Source organism: Amblyomma americanum, chromosome 9 (genome assembly GCF_052857255.1).
Source record: "Amblyomma americanum isolate KBUSLIRL-KWMA chromosome 9, ASM5285725v1, whole genome shotgun sequence".
Classification (NCBI taxonomy): domain Eukaryota; kingdom Metazoa; phylum Arthropoda; class Arachnida; order Ixodida; family Ixodidae; genus Amblyomma; species Amblyomma americanum.
The window spans coordinates 62,324,041-62,346,648 of NC_135505.1; the positions used below are offsets into that span (position 1 = coordinate 62,324,041).

General features: G+C 44.9%; 2 protein-coding genes across 3 annotated transcripts in view; both read left to right on the forward strand.

Annotated features, from left to right (window-relative positions):
* The first annotated feature begins 1,618 nt into the window (after positions 1–1,618).
* On the forward strand, positions 1,619–6,330 carry LOC144103822 (uncharacterized). Its single transcript, XM_077636523.1, has 2 exons — positions 1,619–1,878; positions 4,197–6,330. Exons 1-2 carry the CDS (start codon positions 1,747–1,749, stop codon positions 5,352–5,354), a joined length of 1,290 nt encoding a protein of 429 aa, XP_077492649.1. The 5' UTR covers positions 1,619–1,746; the 3' UTR covers positions 5,355–6,330.
* A 2,183-nt stretch (positions 6,331–8,513) lies between these two features.
* The window catches only part of LOC144104056 (uncharacterized), a 77,158-nt gene continuing 63,063 nt past the window's right edge, over positions 8,514–22,608 (forward strand). For both annotated transcript variants that reach the window (XM_077636841.1, XM_077636842.1), the window contains exon 1: positions 8,514–8,847. In XM_077636841.1, the coding sequence (XP_077492967.1) occupies positions 8,548–8,847 (300 nt within the window). In that variant the 5' untranslated portion in view covers positions 8,514–8,547. The remainder of the gene's footprint in view (positions 8,848–22,608) is intronic.

Below are 22,608 nucleotides of genomic sequence, written 5' to 3' on the forward strand. Positions count from 1 at the left end.
ATATGTAATATCTCGTGAAAAAAATTTAAGTCGTGCTACATACCCGCCGCGGTGGCTTAGTGGTTAGGGCGCTCGGCTACTGATCCGGAGTTCCCGGGTTCGAACCACACCGCGGCGGCTGCGTTTTTATGGAGGCAAAACGCTAAGGCGCCCGTGTGCTCTGCGATTTCAGTGCACGTTAAAGATCTCCAGGTTGTCGAAATTATTCCGGAGCCCTCCACTACGGCACCTCTCTCTTCCTTTCTTCTTTCACTCTTTCCTTTATCCCTTCCCTTACGGCGTGGTTCAGGTGTCCAACGATATATAAGACAGGTACTGCGCATTTCCTTTCCCTAAAAACCAATTATTATGAATAAGTCATGCTACAGCTCTTCGCGATTCTAAGGTAAAGATATGGTTGTCAGCCATGAGTTGTGATGGGGAATCAGTGGACCTGACGTTGTTGAACTGCTCGCCGCGGAACCATTTCAAGTTATCCTTTAGATAAAGGGATCCCTGCTATTGCTGCGTATATTAATTTCGGCAATATGTAAGTTATCTAGGCTAGAAGTTCCAAGAAAATCGCGGAAAAGAACAAAATCAGTTGCCGCAATCAGTAAAATATTTTTCCAGCTTAGAGAAACACGACGAAACAAATCTCGATATATTTGGGTTTCAGAATGCGGTGGTTCGTTTCAGCTGCATTCCAATTTCTTTATTTAGAGCACAGTATAAGACTAGAGCTCATTTATACTTAATCTAAAGATATGACGAAAAATATATTTTACCACAACACTACGAGAATGGGATTAGTGTCAGTAAAAGTAATGACAGTACGAAGTCCTTGAATTTGCGAATGACGAAAGCAAAGGAGCTCACTCTTCCACGTGACCATCTGACGTTCCCGTTTCTCGAAGGGCTCCCTCCGTAGTCCCTGTGGTGTCTTTTGTCTTAACCATAAGGCATTACTATATTTGTAAATAAAGCTGTAATGACTCAAACTACACAGAAGTTTTTTTCACCTACTGTCTTCAGTTTTTTGTCGATCAAAATGTGGGACAGCATAACTGGAACACTCCAATGAACCAAAGAGAGAAATTCCTTAGAAATGCTCCGTGTGCATCGGTTGTGAACGCTCTCAAGTGCTCATCATAGTGCAATTGAAATTTTACCGACGACTCTAAAGTGGCTTGTAGACATGACGATGCACGACGCATACCACCCTAGCGGTCTGTCTTTGTGAGATTTTTGATGCACTGACACCAGACAGACCTGCGTTTCGATGCTCTTCGAGTACTGAGACGGGAAAAATATTCTTATGCACTTAACTGAGCTTTAGTGTTCATAGAAATACACCGCAAAAAAAATTGTGCACAAGTCGTCCTGAGTGATATCTGCCTCTGCCAGTAAGACAACTGGGTTCGCTGAAAGAGGAACTTTTTTCAAACGTTGCCTTGCGACCAACAAAAGGCACCAGACCTCGGAGCGATTGTAGTCATGGCGACAGCTGGGGAAAAAAGAAAAGCAGGGGGAAATATCTTAGGAGCGCGTGTAATCCTAGGGCAAAAATCGCAGTCGCGCTGATAGTAGTGAAGCTAGCTATCGCGCTGCAGCGAGGCTCCTGAAATAATGGAGTACATCCTGGTCGGGTTCTCTTCAGACCTCGACTGGAGACCCCTGAGTTTCGTGAAGCCAATTCCAGGGTATAGGGTATGTGACGCCTGTGGACTGGTACACAAGAGAACCGCCTTGCTTCCTTGTAAGCACATGCTTTGCGAGCTTTGCTACGACCGCTCGGCGCAGGATGAAGCACGGGTGTGCCCGCTTGACGGCCGCCTGAGCGAGGATCGTGACGTCGAACTCAGGGAGCTCGATTGTGCAGAGCTGCTCGGCAGAGAGGTAGGTGAAGGGTTCATGAGTAAGAGGGGTTTTGTTTGTTTTTTCTTGCATGATAGTCGTTCCGTTTCAAAAATCTCGGGAGGGTCTGGATATGTGGCTGGTAGCGTGTAAAAGCATGGGTATTCCTCTTACAAAAACTAGCACCGCCCGCTTAGCACACTTTTGGTATACAATTTGTACTATACATTTAATGCAAAAAAATGGAACCATTACAGCTAATTCACCTTCAATACACAATTTTTGTGGCAAGTGGTGCGATGAAGGCATGCAAGTAAAGCAATCCGCAGAAGTTGCTCTGTCTTTTAGCATGTTCAACTGATTAGTAGGACTTCGACACATTGTTTTTATTTGAGTAGGAAAAAGCGTTATTTCCTTTATTAATAAAGCAACCACAGAATTAAATCCCGTAAAGTAATGTTTGGTCAATTCTAGTCTTTTGACGAATGGATTATATCGACCTCAGAGAACAGAAATGTACTTTGAAAGGTCTTCGCGAATAGACCTATTTGCAAGTGGTCACTGCACATAGCTAAGCTCCTATAAATCTTTTAAACATAACGAGCCACATCTTCTAGAGAAGGCAATCCCTGACAGAGGCTGCACAGGGGAGAAGAAGGCACTACGTACCCAGGATTCGTATGATGGGAGGTAGGCATAAATAATAACGCGTAATATTTCTCAAATTCTGGAATAATTTTACACACGCTAGTAACTAAGGCACCCGAACAATTAAGTGCTTTCGTTAATTTGACAACGCCATGACCCGGTAATGAAGCAACGCCTGTTCAGTGGGTGGTTCAAAGTACGTAACCGATTACGGGCAGCCTCCAAGTATCCTACATCGGACGGTTGAAGATCGCATGACAAAGCTTCGACTTAATTTGAGTACGAGTGAGGACCCTCAATTTAAAACCTATGATTGCGTAAAGGCCCTTCAGTAAGCCTTTACTTTCGGGTTTTAACGGACGAGATTATCTACCTATTTCACTGGCTCTGGGTAGAAGTCCCTGTTGCTTAATTGTTAGCATGGCTTTTCATTGCAGAAAGAAACTTTGTAAAAAAATACAAAGAAGCGAATAAACAACACCAAACCGGTATAACTGAAAAAAAAAAACGTACAAACCTAATGTAAGCCTGACTGGGCAGGGGATCAAAAGAAGCTTCCAGTGCAGTGTGCAATAATAACAGTCATTGACATTTGTTAGGTATGCGCTCATAAGGGAAGGGTTCCTTTGGGGAGAAACCAGACAGCCAATAAAGCCGAATTATGCGTTTTTCCATGCGCTGTGTATGCCAGCAATAAAGGTCATGTCTAGTGGAACAAGAATGTGGTGCACTGTTCTAAACTAACATTCGAGTGGAAATTACGTGCCTCTACAATGCGCTCTAGAGAATATCGAGAAGAACACCGTCTATTTGCAACTTACGAAGTATTGCTCGATAGATTGAGCTACGTCGGTCGAAACGACAATAATTTACAATTTGCGACACATCAAGAGTTGCGAATGCCGTCACTTTTAAAAAAACAAGTTCAGCTGAAATTTTACAGTGCTAAGCAGCTTGTTTAAAGTTCAGAATTTCCTGAAGTGTGAATCAGACTTTTTTACAACGCGGTGCACAAACTAAGTTTTCACGCGAATGTCCATGAGATTGACTATTGGTTGCTTTTTACCTTCGCACGCTATTCTTTTTACACACTCAAATCTGCTGCCGAATGTCCCGCAGCTGTTGGTAAGGTAGATAGACAGAGAGGAGTGAGCAAAATCTTGTACAGTTAACTTCCAGTCAAAGAAAAGTGTTTAGTTCTCACTAAACAGATCATCTAGAAATGTCAGCTCATTTAGTATGTTGCACAGCGAACGTTTAGTTGACATGTAAAGCAGAAAATAGTTCAAAATGGAAGAAACATAGAAGATCATTGCGCGAAACGCGTCCAACCAGAATGGTCCAGCTTTTCACACGAGTTGGGATAGTCAATAGCTTGGGTTCATACACCAACACTTCTTAATTTGCGCAGTGTGTCCTGCGGGCAAAATCTCTTATTGATTTCTTCCTACTTCTTTCGCAATGCCAGTGCATATGCTTTTTTGTTATTTTTTCAATCATCACTTATAATTCTTTCAAGGAAATCTTTAGCCCTGCAGGATAGTCATTTTGCTGTGGTTGCTGTGCTCTCTTGCTGCCGCTTTTTAAGTACGAATTAGGTTGCGCCCCTCGGTCAATCCAGTCATAGGCGACTTTTTCGTCTCCTTGGTTTCACCCCTAACATTGTAGATATTCAAATATATGTATTTGTTTCTCTATTTGTATCCTTCCAGGTGAAGTGTTGGAATCAAGAAAGTGGCTGCGAAGCCGTATTACCTGCTTCGAAGATTGCCCAGCACTTCCAGACTGGATGTGGACACCACTCCGTTTACTGTCGCAAGTGTTCGGCAACCGTCCTCCACAACGACATCTGTGCGCACATGAAGTCCGAGTACTGCACATCGGCGACACCCCTTCCACCCGAGTATGGAAGGGATTCCAGGCACAAAGGCCAGCCGGCGCTCCTGACGTCAGACACACAAACCTTACAAGGACCAAGGGGTGATTTGAAAGCAATTCCTGACATGCGGCTTATTGACAGCAGCGAAGATGTTCACCAAGCAACGGAAAGTGCCTGCGCTGTAGAAAAATGCCATCAGACACTGAGACACGAGCTCCAGAGAGGCATTAACAGCGTCAAGGAAACAATGAGACGAGAGGTGGCGCGAATGACGAGTGAACACCGTGAAGGTCAGAGAGAATGTCTGAATGCACTCGCAGCGTTGCGCGATGAAACCAGAGAACATACATTTGAGAGTGATGGCACTTTGAAAATTCTTTCCACAAGTGTGAAGAGACTAGTAAATGTTTTGGAAGATGAGCGGGGAATAAATGCAGGAAAGCAGCTTGAGAGGGTTTCCCAGATCGGGGGACTCATGGAGGAGGTCAGGGAGGAAGTGACAGAATGTAAGAAACTAATTAATCAAATCGTAAAAATGCTCCGGAACACTAATGTGCAGGGCTCGCGTTACGACTTTTTCGTCAAAAGTGTGCAATCACTCCGAGAAGCAGCACTAAAGAATGGCTTCGCCGTATACCAGGGCGATAAAGTATATCTGCTCGGCTACTACCTGTCACCTGGAGTGTACCTTCAAAAACAGGGTGAAAGCGTAACACTGCATGCAAGGATCCGCCTTAACGTGGGTGACATGGACGATATTGTACAATGGCCATTCACGAAAGCAGTCAAGCTGCGTGTCCTGCACCCAACTCAATGGGCAGAACGCGAGATCAACGAAACTATTTCCAGCAATGTTTCTGGTAGTGAAAGGCCGGACGAGAGTAGCACTGCTGCTGTTTACACAACTTCTTCTCTCAACCTCGACGACTTGATCAATGACGGTTACGTACAGCGTGATGAACTCAGGGTAAAGTTCCAAGTGCAGCCATAATTCCCACTTTAATGAAGCACGAAGCAAGGAAAGCTTCCAAGCTACTGCACTTTGTGATAGTTCTTGATTAAAAGTTGTCATACAGTGTGCATCGGTGGGGGGTAGTTTGATCATTATTTTTTTCGACTGATGATTTTAGTGTTACCTTTTTAGCCCTGAATGAGGAAATGCAACTAAAGTATGTTTTGACATCTTCACGGACCTTTTAGAGTAAATTTATTTCAAATATTATACATTGCTGCAACGAGCAAAAGTGTTCAATTAAGGGGAAAGGCTACTTGAGAACAGATATCATGCGCCTAGTGCGGAGTACTTTTTTTGTGGGGTTAACACAACGATAACCGCTTCCATCTAAGGGAACTAGGGATTATATCTCTTGGTTCGCGACACCTGGAGAGTCTCAAATGTCGGCAGCCTCTATTGAAAACGCGTATTCCTCAGTACTGATACTTGCTGCAACACCTATTATAGCCTTTATATAAGAATGCGTTTGGGGTGTCAGGCAGGTTGGTGTATTTGTGGGCCATATTTGTGTTGTGCTTCAACGCACTCTTACTCTTTACTATTTTGTTACTTTGCCATTCCAGAGTACGAATAGTGGTTGTTTATTTTGGCGTTTCGTGATTCTGGGAAATAAAAATTCAAAAAGGGTTACGATAACGACTTAGGACGGCTTATTCCTGCTAAAAGCTCCTCGCATCAGAGACGACACCACCAAGAAAGTACACCAGAACACGACTTAGTTTCCTATGCCGCTACAAAGCACGTGAAGACCACCCCCGAAGCTCAGCATTCAAAGCAAGATATTATCCATATTCATAGCGACAACAACCCATATGGCCAGTAAATGTCAGCAGATTACTCACGGTATTAAAATATAGCTGAAAGAGTACCATATGGTTTTACCGTTTCACCACTTAAATACAAGCAATATGTTTGCTTATTATTTCAAGCTAGACTTCTGATGTGTGACCAGGGATTTGTCCAGCGGACACTTTTCGAGCGTGCCTGATTTTGACTGCTGACTAGGGTGACCCGACGCTGCCGCGTCTGCCTTCGAGAAGGAGCTGCATGTCCCATGTGACCTCTGCTGCGACCCCTAGTGAAGACAAAGTTGCCGCGGGCGCTTGAAGTGCTCCAGGATTATTGGCGGAACTTTGCTCTAACACCACTGCCAGCACTGGCGCTTAACGAGCAAACCAGCCATTAACAACCTACTCCAGGCATTCTCTGCTCTTACCCGCAAACAACAAAAGCGGACAGGGGCACCTAAGTAGGGCTACTCTTCATTGTACACTCTAAATAGCGTTACCTTTATGTATACCGCGTTCTCTTCTTTAACCCGCAAACAACAAAAAACGGACACGGGCACCTAAGTAGGGCTCACGCTGAGGCGATGCCGCTCCAAAAATGACGGAGGGTTCCTCACCCGAGGTCATATCCATTTGCCTTTCTCAGAGTGATTGGCAAAGATGTCCCACAGCTGTAAATTAGCGTTCGCGCCGTGTCCTTTGTTGTTATCGAACCATCAAAATAGGCCTCTTGACTGTAATACACCGGCTTGCGACTTCAACTTGGCGCGTTGATTGTATGGGAATGTCCAGACATAATTATACAGATAATACTTGACGTATCAAACAGTATATTATGTATAAAATCAGGCCTGCCAAAAGCTTTACATGCCCGGCAGCTAAGTTGTTTCTGTGGAGCTCGAGAACGTGCCCTTTTATGAGTCTCACGAACTCCCGTGCGTGATAGTGTCTATCGTCCACACTAGATTTCAAAACCTGTAGGCTCTATAAGTTGCACTTGCCAGTTGCATATCTCTTTAGCACAGCAATCGCGACGCCTAAAAGACATTAAGAAGGTAATTGCTAGTCCGTAAGGGTAGCGGAGTGGATTTCAAGAGAAGGCAAGCGTAGCAGCGGGCGGCAGAAAGTTAGGCGGGCAGATCAGATTAGAAAGTACGCGGGAATACTGCGGCCGCGGCTGGCAAAGGGCAGGGTTCATTGAAGAGACAGGGGAGAGGCCTTTGCCCTGCAGTAGGCGTAGTCAGGACGAGCCAGGTCGCTGTCTTAAGAGTGATTTTGGCAGACAATCATATTTAAAAACAAAATTTGGCATCATCGGTTGCAGTGCAGTCTCTGCTAGCCTGTTCAGCCCTCTCATTTGAGTTTTCTGTTTTGCCTAGTACGTGCAACTGACAAAAATGCGGAAGAATAGAACAGATAGATGCAGGTCTCGGAATTTTGCTGGACCAGGCGCATTAATTGGTAAAATAATTATATAAAAATAGGTATGACTATCAGTCAAAGCAACTGTAAGCCGCCCATGTATTTCTTGTACTAGCTGTTTACCGCCGGCAGTAAGAACTTTATTGCTACAATATCTCACTAACACAGAATGGGATTATTTACACTGAAACCGAACTGGTTGTATTAGCACAAATTGTGCTATAGCCGCACATAGTGATTTCGAAAAGTTTGGAATGGCTTTATGTCGTACAGTGCACATCAACCGCATGAAAACAAAAAAATAGCTGAAGCTTCAGTTAGGCTCTTACCGTTGGAGACACGCGTGCATTAAAGCACAGAGCTTGTGGACCTATGCAGAAAGTTATGCTGTGTTAAACCAGCATAATATCTAGACCGGGGTTGTCAAAAGCATTATAAGCAACTTAGGGGCCACATATTTAATGAATGTGCGAGGCTTCCAAGTTACAGGAGGATTAAAGCTGCATGCAGGTGGAAAGGGAAGAAGCATTTTGATATGCGGAATTTTAACAAAAAAGCGCGACCAAAAATATCCATATTATTCAAAAATTGACAAAAATCAATCTAGGATGAGCTTGGCGAATTTTACCACAGTTGTGGCAGCTCCAGCAGGTATCCAAAGCAAACGGCATCAGAAACACAACTGGTGCTTTATTGCGATCAGTATATTATTATTAAGTAGCATTTATGAAATAGGAGGGAACTCCCGTTTAAATGTTCTCAAGTAAACAAGTAAAGGAACCGGTAGTCACAGCGGAACTGATTATCCGCGCCCAGCGCAACACGCGCGGCGGCTTGGTGTCACCAAGAGACAGCCTGGAAATCCGTGATTGTTGCCTTGACAACGGGAGAAAGGAAGCAGATAAGAGCGTGCATGGGCGCCGCGTAGGAAGCATTTCCTTCAGTTCTAGGCAGACCGAATGTTCGCGATGAACGTCGCGCCTAGCAGCATGCAGTATACGCTGGTGGGGTTTTTCACGGAACTGGACTGGAGGCCACTGCTCTTCGTTAAGCCTCTTCCACCGAATCGAATATGCGGTGCCTGTGGATTGGTGCGCCCAAAGACCATGTTGCTTCCGTGTGCACACAGTCTCTGCCAGCCTTGCTACGACCAGTGCGCCCAGGAAGGTTTTCACACCTGCCCATTCGACAGCCACAAGTGTCAGGACGAAGATGTCATCACCATTGTGTTTTCGGCCGACGAGCTGCTCAGGAGGGAGGTAAGCAAGAAAGGAACGAAGTGGTGTACGTTCTTTTCGAAGAGCACAATGCTGACAGTGTGATATATTTCAGGTGGCAAAATAACCTAGCCGCTGGAGGCTTTGTTTCCGCAACAGTAAACTCCTTATTCACGTGCAGAGAAGTGATATGACTACGAAGTCTGCCTGCGCCGATAAATGTAGGCGTTTCTAATTTTTTAGTAGACTGCGCGAGCTTTGTCTTTACGCCCCATGAACGCCCTATGGGAAACTTGCGCTGAAGTTTGCGGTGCCGATTGCAGTGCCATAACGCGCTGACTAGCGAGAAGAGCCAAGGTAGATGTATACTGGTAGCGAAGGCTCCATAGACGCCCATTGGTCCAAAAAATGGCGGCTCATGGGCACTCCAGCGCCCCCTGGATTTTGGGGGGCAAACTACGCAAACGTGACGTAGAATGACGTCACGCATACGTATGCTTTTGGCGCGAATTATAAAGCGGTCTTTCTGTAGAAACCGCGTTTTCGAGCCCGTATCTCTCGAAGGTTGCTGCCTTTCAGCGCGCCCCAACCTTTGCCAGTCAAATGTGCTCGAGTTCCTGCTAGTTATGGCCTTGTTAATGTGCAATTGGGAACGCAATGAAAGTGACTGGTAAAGGAGGGGCAGCATAGAAAGGCAGCAACACTTCCAGACACTGGCAAAACATGCATGATTCGTAGTGCAAATACTGGTGCTAGTACTTTTGAGAGCTTTTGAGTACAGCAAGGTATTATGCACAAAACACTGGCTCAAGTGCACAGTTCGCAATAGAGTGTACGGCAAGTATGGTTTTCATAGTTTCATATTCATTGTTTATTGCAGCAACCAAACAAATACAGTCACAAAGCACACCCTTGGCACACAAACAAAAAATACATGTCACAGGCAGCACAAGCAGTATTGTTTAAGTTGGCTAATCATCTCAATAGTCACAGTGGAGATAGGAAAAAGCCCTGAAGTGCCACGAACGTTGTCAGGAAATTGAAAAATATAGAAAACAATGCTACGACAGCTTCAATTGAAGCAAACATAACATGACATAAGTAGGCGCATCAACACAGACCATAGAGCACACTGGGATTATTCTTCACATTTAATTTCTTCAGCTGAAAGAATATAGCAGGTGCGTTTACATCTGCAAGGCAATGTTAAAGCCAGCTTTAGCACCCTCAAACGTGCTCAACGTAGGAGCAAATACCATACATTGAGCCGGCGTACCATCTCCAGAGTACTTCTAGTCGTTAGCCGGATAAATTTGAAGTAATTTTACGTCAACAAAAGTACACATGAAGTACAGCGTACAGTGAAGTGCAAGGACATTCACGGGGCAGTAAAGCATGTAATCAGTGTACTGTACGCTACAATATAGCCAGATAAAAGTCCAGCGCTGTTCTGTTCGTTGCGCTGACAAAGATCCTACTAAAAACTCTGAGATGCAACTAGCCTGCTAAAAGGTGGCCTGGTAGCCAGTGGTGCCGAGTGGTAGTTATGATGACAATGGTTGATTTCATTATACCTGCCAGCACGGAACTGCAGGGGGGGCGAGCAGGTGGAAAAATTAATCCCAGCGCCACGGAAACTAGGTTAATCCATTGCCTAGAAAGTCTCCTTTCAGAGGCATTCGCTTTATCGGTATGGCGTTTTATCTGACAATATTGCACAAGTACATACGTGACACTTGAACAGGCTGTACATGGCATAAAAGTACCCTAAAAGAGCGACATAGTGGAATGAACGATGAAAGATGCTACATTGTTAAACCATTGCCCCTGTGAGCAACCACGTCACATCCTAGCAAATCAAAATACACAAGTAAAAAATAAAAGAATAAAACCAGGCTGTGAACCAGAAAAAAACCCTTTGCAACCGTTAAACCAGACTAAGCTGATTTGTTGCAAAGGCTGCATAATAGCCTGCAACTTCACAAAATATTCAGCCAACAGCTCGGGAATTGCATCCTTTTCATTTGCTTAGCCTCAGTGCTTGCTTCGTGGCTTTCCGTTTAGTAGTTTGACTGTGCAGTTCAAGATTTTTTCTGCGTGCAAGCCAATGCAGCCTCACCCTGACGAACAGGGCAAACAAACCATCATAAACGTCATCACCACACACAGTCAGCGATTTTTCTACCTTGGCATGAAGCAACATGCACAGATCATGCCCTACTTGTTCTTTTCCCACAATATTGGCACTAGATGCGACAAAAACCTGCTCGCAAGCATTGATGAAAGCTACAAACGAGGGTGTAGGAACTGACAGGCTCCCAAAGTCACCTTCTCCAGGATTTTTGACACTTAAGTACAAGAGAACTTGGCTCTGATTGGCAAAGGCGGCATTTTCTAGCCTCACCTCGCACGTATGTGGCCCTGTAACACACCTGTGATCATTCATAAACTTGTAGACAAGCCAGCCAGCAAAATAGACAATGTTGTTCTCTAGTATTGGAGACTGATAATCATATGGCAAAACTTCTACTGCAACTGGCAAAGATGTGGCAGCTGTACAGAGAGAAGGAGCAGACTTAGATAAACAAATTGGGAGAGTGGCTAGAAGGCTAGACATGTCTTCAGCACAGTTGCTGCTTTCCGACAGTTTGAAAAGGTTGTTAACTAAAAGATGCCTAAATGCTGCTTGAAACTGCCGGCAAGACGAGTTGCTGTTTGATCCAGATTTCGACCTAACAATAGAAAAGGTGTTTTCAAGTGCATCCTGGTTCAGGTGCCTGGTAAGGAGGTATGTCAAACCATAGCGAGAGGCCAGGTGGTTCCATAACAGCAGCACAGCCCTCATAGTTTGGCAGAAGCCACGGATGCAAAGAGGCTGCCGCGCACAGCCTAGAACTTCGATGTTTTCGAAAACTGCAATACACTCTTCCAAAAACTCTTCATGCACAGATCCTGCACAAATTGCAGATGCATACGGAGACTTTCCCCGCTTCTGTGAAGTATTTAGACTGTCAAAGAGTCTATCAATCCTCTCAACAAATCTGGCTGTGTGGATAGCCTCTGATGGCAACTGTTGGAATGTTACCAATGAGCACAATGCAGCAGCGCAATGATTGCTGAATACCTGTGCTGCGAGTTTCACAGACATCTTCGAAGCAAAAGTTAAATTAAAGTGCCGGGCACTCAACTTTGGGATGGACCGAATTTGCATTTCTCGATCCTTCTCATAAGCCTGTCGTATGTACGAGCTTTTAATTGTGTCACTGCCTACCCTGAAGTCATACTTGAAGAGCATATTGCGCAAGCACTTGAGCAAATGCGGTGGATCAAAAATAAAGAAAAGCGGTTCACCATTCACACTTAAGTACGGCTTTTCAGGGGTCACAAGTTTCGAAAACAGAGAAACATTTTGGTTCCCCTGATCACAAACCACAGCCACAGGCTGCAATCCAGCTCCAACCAACATTTTGTGGCATTTGAAGAGGAGGTCATAGAGAACAGTTGCAGGCGCTGCCTTATCTGCAAAGAAGTAGCCAAGAGGCTGCTTCCACGGCGTACATATTCCTTTGGCCATGAACACAACCGCCTTGTTTGCAAGATTTGGACCTTGTGCTGCACTGTACTCTTCAAGGCCTTCAAATCTGTCCGACACTGGATTGTACGACAGCTCCTTTGAAACATGCATTTCATCAAAAATTATGGTGCAAGCCCTGTCTTGCCGTGGAAAAGACGCTGCCCGTTTCTCGATCAAATCAAAAACTTCAGGATAAAATCCAACCCTCAATGGTACGCGTGCAAGCCACAGCTGCAGTGACCTAAGAGATGGAAGTTTCAGGAGTTTCCTGCAATATCTGTAACCTTTTGGGCTGTGGAAGTATAAACCTAAAGCAAAGGTTTTGTTTTGGCTGCACCATCGACGGCCAAACCTGCTGACATTGTGCATCTTTAACTGAGCTTCAACAAAACCAGCAACAGCTGGTGTTAAATGCTCACGCAGACTATCTACCAATTCGGCAGTGGTCTTCATGCGACGGCGCTGAAGCAGCAGTCCTTGCAGCCTCTTGTTGCGGTTACGCAGCTGCCTGAGCTTGGCTCGAAGTTTCTGCAGTGGCCGCCTTTCATTGATGGGGCTGGTGAAAGATCCTGCAACGTACAGAGTCGACGGAAGAGCAATAAGTTGCTACGTCGGGTTTAGTCATAGCTGCATGTAGTCCTGTAGCACCAAAAAGTGCGCAATATTGCGAAAGCGTTGTAAAATTGCTAACCTTCATAAGAAAGAGGCGAACTGCTGAACGGAGCTCCTGGTGACAGATCAGTACTCGCTGACATTGTTGCGGCCACCCCTGCCGTGCCAGGTTCCAGAGATGAAGCGCTTGCTTCAGTGCTTGGTCCTGCATATGTGTGGTCAGCTGCGCCCACAGAATATAAAGAACAAAATATAGTGACAGCACAGTTCTGACAGGGAAGCCAGCAACCCAACAATGCACAAATAATAACTAAGCGCCACAGGCGGAATTAACACTTACACTGAACCATTATGAAGCCAATGGCGTGGGAACAATCTTGGTTCAGCGTAGAACCAGTAGGGCTGGCACCATCTGCATCTGCACAGCGCACAGACAAGGAATTGTAGCATATTTCTGAGCCATACCTCCTCAGGCTGTTCGAGCAGATACGAAATAACAATCACCTTCTTGGAAGAGTAGCAGCGACTGGGACGACCGACTCTGGACGTACCCCTTGGAAACAGGTTCACCGGAGACAGCAGCTATCATAGGAAGCAGTCCAATGAGCTTTCAGTCGTCACCATTTTCAAAAGATTTATGTCAGTTATGCATACAACCCTGCTCACCTGGTTCTCCAGCCCGGCGCACTGATGCCGAAGTTTCGCTCAGAGATTGTGAACAGTTCATGTCGCTGCTGCATTCGCTTGAGGTGTCTGAAATGCCAACATTATTGCGGAGAGAAAAGAGAATTCAGTACCTTTATAGTAAATAATTTCCAGAGAACTATAGCTTCCACAGCATGCGGTTCACATTGTCATCACTCTAGAAAGAAAAATGCTTATCCAATGAAATAAAATTCTGTTTACCACCCTTAATCATTAGGCACATTAGTTTGATGTCATCAGCAGCTGTGGAGTACCAGTAAATCATTTGCAATTTTCATATGCTATGTTTTACTTTGAAGAGTGCGAAATTCGCCTGTCACACAAACAACGATAGCTCGCAAATCAAGTAATGTGCCCCATATTGTTTACAGATTTATGCAGGTCCGCCTATGGCCTACGCAATGAGATGCAACAAGAATGAATTCGTAAGCAATTATCGCGAAAAATAAAAACCTGTACAAACATTGGCTTTCGCTAGCATGAATATTGAGGAAAAATGCAACAACACAAACAATTATTAGTGCATTTCTATAATCGTTCAGTGCATGCTTTGATACATAACACATGAGCACACAATATCTCGAGAAGCTTTTCACCAAGCGTACCTTGCCCAAGTCGGCATAAGATTGCATCCTGATAAGACTGAAGATGAAAAAAGAAGCTCTGCATACAAGAAAGCAAAGTTCTGGAGTACTAAAATTCATCAAACATTTAGGAAGGCTCACCCTTTTTTCCCCCTCACTTTTTTTGAGCTATCAAAGGAAGGACGAGAATGCCCTCTGGACACGACAGGGACCGTTCATGAGACAAGGTTTCACGGTGAATATGAAAGATTCAACTCCCACTTGCTGCAAAACATGTAGAGTCGCCTGGTTTCCGTTGCTGAAGTGGCTAGCTGCATCAAACAGCCTGAACCGGAAGACTGACAGACTCACGTTAAGATCCTTTGGAGCCCTTTGCCATACCAGACTATCGAATATCCCACTTCCATTATCCTTTTTTTTACCGGAAATATCAGGCAAGAGTATTCACACCGTCAGTGTACTTTTTCCGCACCCGCGCCTAGAAATTCGCTTGAGCACCCTTCGCCTACTAAGCTTGTGCCATTAGCTTACCACAAGCACAAACCTAATACTATGCTATGTTGGACATTTGTCACGAACCTCACATACAGTGTACAGTGCATACAAGAGACGTAAAACGAATATATATATATATATATATATATATATATATATAATATATATATATATATATATATATATATATATATATATATATATATATATATATATATATATATAGATTTAAGAGAAGTGGGCACTTCTACAAAGACACTTTTATTTATCAACGTTTCGACCGCGGTGCGGTCTTCTTCAGGACTGTAGTGGTCTCGCGTCGGATGGACGTTTTAAGTTTGTGAGCTCAAGAGGAGGGAGAAAGGAGTGTAACACGCAAATAGCAACAACGGTTCAAAAAACTGAAAAAAAAGAAAATAAAGATGGGGGTGCGGGGAGCAGACCGGGACAATATTGGGGGAGGAAGCAAAAAAAATAGAAATAAAATAAAAAAGGGGGGAAAACTAGTATAGTAAGGAAGGGTGGGGTACAAAAGGGGATGGCGAAACGAGAGAAAGGGAGAGGAAGACGGTGCGGGGGACATGGGCAGCACGGAAACAAAACACAAACAAAATGCACAAACACAAAGGGCGCCGCTGCAGATGCGTGGCCAAAGAGGAGCCGCTGCGCAAATGACACTGGCAGTGACGAACAGGCCAAACCAGGCGCCTTTTGGGGGTCTCACTAATTTCCGGTGAGCCGAGGGCTAGAACGTTAAGGAAGGAGTGGGCTACGTTAACGAGCACATGTCTAAGAACTTACTCACGGGGTCTGGGTTTCACTGAACGGTGCAACCCTCTCCGTGGGTGGGTCGTTGAACCGACCTCGCCGGGAATACTTGTTTGTAGGGGAGGAGGGCTGGGCTAGCTGTGTGCAAAGATTTCAGATTGTCGGAAAATGTAAGGAAAGAACGTCAAAAACTTATCAATACTGCACGAGGCAGGATAGTGTAAGTAAGGAGGGGTATGATTGCCTGGGATATACACTAGGAGTTATAAAAGGTATATCTGAGTTAGCCAATTAACGAGAAGTGTAGTATTATTTTGTTTGGAGGTCGTGAATAAAAGAAAGGGTACCAGGCTTTTCGTTAAGACCTTCTTGAATAGTATTAAACTTGTGGATAAAATAGGACTCACGCTGTTCACGTTCTCGCCTGTTTTTGAAGCCCCCTTGAATAATTGTTACTTTTAGTTGGTCAAATGGGTGTCCTTCTGCGTTTACATGCTTGGATAGGGGAAGGTTTGGGAGAGACTTGGCGTGTGCGCGGTGATTGTTAAATCGAATGCGGAATGCAGTGTTTGTCTGTCCTATGTATTGCTGGTTACACAAAGTGCATTCAAGAAGGTAAATAATGTTTGATGAGTCGCAGTCAAAGTTACCGTTGATTGAATGCTGGAAAACTGACCTCGTACTAGTTGCGGAACACGTAGTCTGCATGTGCTTGCAAACTTTGCAGCGACCCTTACCACAGGGCTGGCATCCATATTTTGGGGTTTTGTGTTCCTTGGAGTGGACTAGGTGGTTCTGAATGTTTTTGGCACGCCTGTAAATCACGCGGGGTGCGCATGTAAATATTTTCGATAGTCGTTGACTTTGCTGGAGAATGTTAAAGTGCTTATTAAGAATTCTGTTTATGTTCGGTGCGTTACTGTTAAATGTGAGGATAAGGTTTGTAGTGTAATCATTTCGGTTATCTATTTGGTGCCCCTGGAGTATTTGACTACGGTTAAGATTTGAAACTCTGCTTATGGCGTCATCAATAAGGGAACGTGGATAGCGCTGTGTTAAGAGCACGTTGCGCATGTGTTCGGAGTTTTCATTAAAGTCTAGGTCGTTAGAGCAGATTCTTCGAAAGCGATGGGCCTGCGAATAAGGGATGCTGGTTTTGCAGTGACGGGGATGGGCGCTTTGAAAATGTAGATATTTTTGTGAGTCGGTTGGTTTTCTATAAACGGTTGTACGAACTGACCCCTTGTCCACCAGAATGTCAACATCAAGAAAATTGATTTGACTGGCTGAGTAGGTGTGAGTAAACTTTATGTTTGGGTGCACGGAGTTGAAACTGTCAATGAAATGGATAAGTTGTTGTTCTGTGTTTGTCCATATTATAAAAATATCATCCAAATAGCGCTTGTAAAAGTACGGCTGGATTGTACAAGAAGAAAGAAATTTTGACTCTATATGATGCATGAAGATATTGGCATAATTTGGGGCCATTCTTGTTCCCATAGCGGTGCCACTTACTTGCAGATAATATTGATGATCAAATTCGAAGCTATTATATTCTAACACAATTTTGGCTAGTGTTCCTAACACGTTTGGGCTTGGAGATTCATGAGGTTTCTGCTGTTCATAAGATTCTAAAAGGGCTGCAATGCCGTCGGCATGGGGAATGTTTGTGTATAAAGATGTTACATCCATGGTCACAAGAAAGGCTCCTTCTGGTAATGTTATATTGTCTATCTGGCGGAGAAAGTGGTTTGTATCTTTGATGTAGGATGGATGTGTGGCTGGAATGTGGCTAATTAGAGTGTCAATGTACTTTGATATTGGTTCTGTGAGAGTGCCGATTCCTGAAATTATTGGCCGTCCAGGAATACCGGCTTTATGTAATTTAGGGAGCATGTAGAAACGCCCAGGAGAAGGATGGGTAGCCGTGAGTGCCTTGCATAGTTTCGGGGAGATTTCATTGTGTTTTATGAGGTCGAGGAGAATGTCAGATATGTCAGATATATGTCAGATATATGTCAGATATATGTCAGATATAACTGTTCGTCACTGCCAGTGTCATTTGCGCAGCGGCTCCTCTTTGGCCACGCATCTGCAGCGGCGCCCTTTGTGTTTGTGCATTTTGTTTGTGTTTTGTTTCCGTGCTGCCCATGTCCCCCGCACCGTCTTCCTCTCCCTTTCTCTCGTTTCGCCATCCCCTTTTGTACCCCACCCTTCCTTACTATACTAGTTTTCCCCCCTTTTTTATTTTATTTCTATTTTTTTTGCTTCCTCCCCCAATATTGTCCCGGTCTGCTCCCCGCACCCCCATCTTTATTTTCTTTTTTTTTCAGTTTTTTGAACCGTTGTTGCTATTTGCGTGTTACACTCCTTTCTCCCTCCTCTTGAGCTCACAAACTTAAAACGTCCATCCGACGCGAGACCACTACAGTCCTGAAGAAGACCGCACCGCGGTCGAAACGTTGATAAATAAAAGTGTCTTTGTAGAAGTGCCCACTTCTCTTAAATCTTTATTCTGCGGAGCCAACGCAACCTACATATATATATATATATATATATATATATATCTATATATATATATATATATATATATATATATATATATATACGATATGTATATAATTATATGTGCTCACGTGAAAGCGATACTTCCATTTTCGTTTTCGCTTAGCAGGGTGCAGGTAAAAATTTACTGTAATTTTTAAAGCCACAACACAGACACATAATTCGTTTTTCAAAAGACGCTAGACTGTTTACGGTTACGACAAAAAGGAAAAATTTCATTTTTTCACAAAACCTGACATTTCAAGGGCTGCGAATGCCTTAAAGGTTTGATAACAAAAATTACCGGCAATGCTTGCTCGAGTAGGCAAAGCATCGTGTCGCAGCCTTCCTGACGTCAGATACACAGATGGTTCGAAGTGCCTCGAGCACATCCCGAGTTCTCGTAGCTGCGACGGCGCCTTCTTCTCCAGGCTGACGTTGCGGCAGAACTGCACCCACGCTCGGCACCTGGACGTGATGCAACATGCACGTTAGATACAACTGCGCCAAAAGGAATACGCATACTCGAAACGCCAATGCGTCATTATTCCTGTCACTGCTAACTGCAGTAAATTATACTTGCATTACATCTGAACTATGCTCGCGCCAAGCTCTCTGCGCCCCAGAGTGCGGTAACGCTCATCCTCATGCCACGCGGCTAGCTGCTTTTCTAAGCTCAACGAGTGACGAGAGTGAAGTGCGTTTAAAATTACCCTGACAGTCATGTATATGTAGGACAGCAATACCAAGGCTGGCAATAACTCCTGCTGAGCGAATCCAGTTAAAGCCTCCTCAAAGCCGCGCACATACACGAGGCTGAGTTTCGATACTCCCAGCTGCGAGGGGATCCTCAAATTGGCTTCATAGTTTTGCAAAACTAAACAATGTCGTACTCGGAGCTGTCAGGTAGCAAACTTTGTTCTAAATGGGCCTCCCGGTCAGTAGCGTGCACGTGGTTGCTCCTGAGAGCCCGGTGTGAAGTTCACGTTGGTGATAGTCAGCTGCATGAAACTCACTATAAATTAGAAAAATGCGGGCCTCTTTCGCACACCTCAGCACTGAAAGTGTGTGCCCTGCAGTGTAGTACATAAATATCCCCGAAAACATGAAGCCAAGTACGCACGAACGGGTTATAGCTATGAAACACGAGCGAACAGCCCGGCGAAACCATATCGAAGCTATCGTGCATACCTAGAGACGACGACACTGTCAAGAGCTCACCTGTGAAAGTCCAGCGGGAATCGGTGTAGCTTGACACCAGTGGTACTATCCACGCTGTTGCAGTGTACCACGGAGCATCGTTTCTTCACATGCCGCAAGCTCATCTTGAAATGAAGCGCTAAGCGCTTCAAAAGAAGAGCGCGAAGCGTGCAAAGACGGAAAAAGACTGCGCACTGGCCGCACGCCGAAGGAAACGACAAAACCGAGAAAACTGCCGCAGCGGTGCCAAGGCGGATTTATAGTGGTGGCGAAGGCTGGGCCGAAAAGTGGTTTAGCGCGACTGCAGCACAACCAGAGGATGGGGGGGGGGCAAAACACTCATATAAATAAATGATAAAACTACAAAATTGGAATGTAATCTGCCAATAGAAACGAAAAAATATATTAGCACCTTGTTTTATGAAAGAGGTAAGTCATTTTATTAAAACCTGGCAAATTTTGTATTTTTGCAACACTCTTGACCTGCCCCCTTTTCATGAGTGTGCGGTGCATTACAGCGCGTCTTTGCAGGCCTTGTTTCGATACCCGGCTAACCCGGCCACAGTGGCGATTTCTTATCGCCAGCTGTCTGCGATGGCGTGCCTGGTAAAGCGTATAAATTTAGCTCGCCGGTCTCAAAATGCTCCTTTTGCGAAGTTTTCGTCGTCCTTGCACGTCGCTTCTTTGTCACCGTTCGGTAAGATTTGCACCCCGCTGCACCGCTGCGGCAGTTTTCTCGGTTTTGTCGTTTCCTTCGGCGTGCGGCCAGTGCGAAGTCTTTTTCCGTCGTTGCACGCTTCGCGCTCTTCTTTTGAAGCGCTTAGCGCTTCATTTCAAGATGAGCTTGCGGCATGTGAAGAAACGATGCTGCGTGGTACACCAAGGCGGTACACTGCGACAGCGTGGATAGTACCATTGGTGTCACGCTACACCGATTCCCGCTGGACTTTCACAGGTGTGTCGTCTGCTCTAGGTATGCGCGATAGCTTCGATATGGTTTCGCCGGGCTGTTCGCTCGTGTTTCATAGCTGTAACCCGTTCGTGCGTACTTGGCTTCATGTCTTTTTCAATGTATGGTATTTGCTCCTACGTTGAGCACGTTTGAGGGTGCTAAAGCTGGCTTTAACATTGCCTTGCAGATGTAAACGCACCTGCTATATTCTTTCAGCTGAAGAAATTAAATGTGAAGAATAATCCCAGTGTGCTCTATGGTCTGTGTTGATGCGCCTACTTATGTCATGTTATGTTTGCTTCAATTGAAGCTGTCGTAGCATTGTTTTCTATACTTTTCAATTTCCTGACAACGTTCGTGGCACTTCAGGGCTTTTTCCTATCTGCACTGTGACTATTGAGATGATTAGCCAACTTAAACAATACTGCTTGTGCTGCCTGTGACATGTATTTTTGTTTGTGTGCCAAGGGTGTGCTTTGTGACTGTATTTGTTTGGTTGCTGCAATAAACAATGAATATGAAACTATGAAAACCATACTTGCCGTACACTCTATTGCGAACTGTGCACTTGAGCCAGTGTTTTGTGCATCATACCTTGCTGTACTCAAAAGCTCTCAAAAGTACTAGCACCAGTATTTGCTTTGCACTACGAATCATGCATGCTTCGCCAGTGTCTGGAAGTGTTGCTGCCTTTCTATGCTGCCCCTCCTTTACCAGTCACTTTCATTGCGTTCCCAATTGCACATTAACAAGGCCATAACTAGCAGGAACTCGAGCACATTTGACTGGCAAAGGTTGGGGCGCGCTGAAAGGCAGCAACCTTCGAGAGATACGGGCTCGAAAACGCGGTTTCTACAGAAAGACCGCTTTATAATTCGCGCCAAAAGCATACGTATGCGTGACGTCATTCTACGTCACGTTTGCGTAGTTTGCTCCCCAAAATCCAGGGGGCGCTGGAGTGCCCATGAGCCGCCATTTTTTGGACCAATGGGCGTCTATGGAGCCTTCGCTACCAGTATACATCTACCTTGGCGGTGCAGCGGGGTGCAAATCTTACCGAACGGTGACAAAGAAGACGTGCAAGGACGACGAAAACTTCGCAAAAGGAGCATTTTGAGACCGGCGAGCTAAATTTATACGCTTTACCAGGCGCGCCATCGCAGACAGCTGGCGATAAGAAATCGCTTCGTAAGCTCCCGTGTGGCCGGGTTAGCCGGGTATCGAAACAAGGCCTGCAAAGACGCGCTGTAATGCACCGCACACTCATGAATAGGGGGCAGGTCAAGAGTGTTGCAAAAATACAAAATTTGCCAGGTTTTAATAAAATGACTTACCTCTTTCATAAAACAAGGTGCTAATATATTTTTTCTTTTCTATTGGCAGATTACATTCCAATTTTGTAGTTTTATCATTTATTTATATGAGTGTTTTGCCCCCCCCCCCCCCCCCATCCTCTGGTTGTGCTGCAGTCGCGCTAAACCACTTTTCGGCCCAGCCTTCGCCACCACTATAAATCCGCCTTGAGAACAGCGCCAATCCAGTCCGCCTTGTACAAACGACCCGCGGCACGCAGGGTGATGCTGATGTCGATGGGCAGGCCGTCCCAGGCAGATGGCGCTCTGAAGGAACCAGTGTAGAGAAGGAAGAATTAAGATCAAACGGACAATGGAAGCATAGGGGAAGAAAGAGACGCAAGCGCCAGGGCCAAGTTAATTCAGATATAGGTTTCATTAACATGCAAGGTGGCAGGAATAGACTGAAATGGGAGGAAATAGAAGAACAGTTAAGACAGGAGGAATTAATGGTATATGGTTTAGCGGAAACACATCTTAGAGACATGGAGCAACCACCCTGTAACCCAGACTACGCATGGGAATATTGCAATAGAACAGAGGGCAGCAGAAAGGGAGGTGGAATTGGGGCATTCATTCATAAAAGTATGAATTTTCAAAGGGTTAGACTGGGATGCAGGGAACATTTATGGCTAAAAGGAACAGTGGCAGGCAAGCAAACACTCCTTGGCTTTGTATACCTGTGGACAGGGGTTAATGCCAAAGAGGAAAACAGGAAAATTTTAGAATGTATTGCAAGCGACATTGATGAGCTAGGAGGACAGGGCGAGATAATTATATTAGGCGACATGAATGCACACATAGAAGACCTGGATGGGTACACGGATTAGACAGGAAGCATGCTGCAGGACATGTGTGACAGGCATGATTTAGTTGTATGCAACAGCACCGAGAAGTGTGAAGGGCTCATAACATGGGAGGCGGGGAGTCTGCACTCGACGATAGATTATGCACTAATGTCACAGAGGATGTATGATAGATTAGGGGTAATGAGCATAGATGAAGATGGTTCCAGAA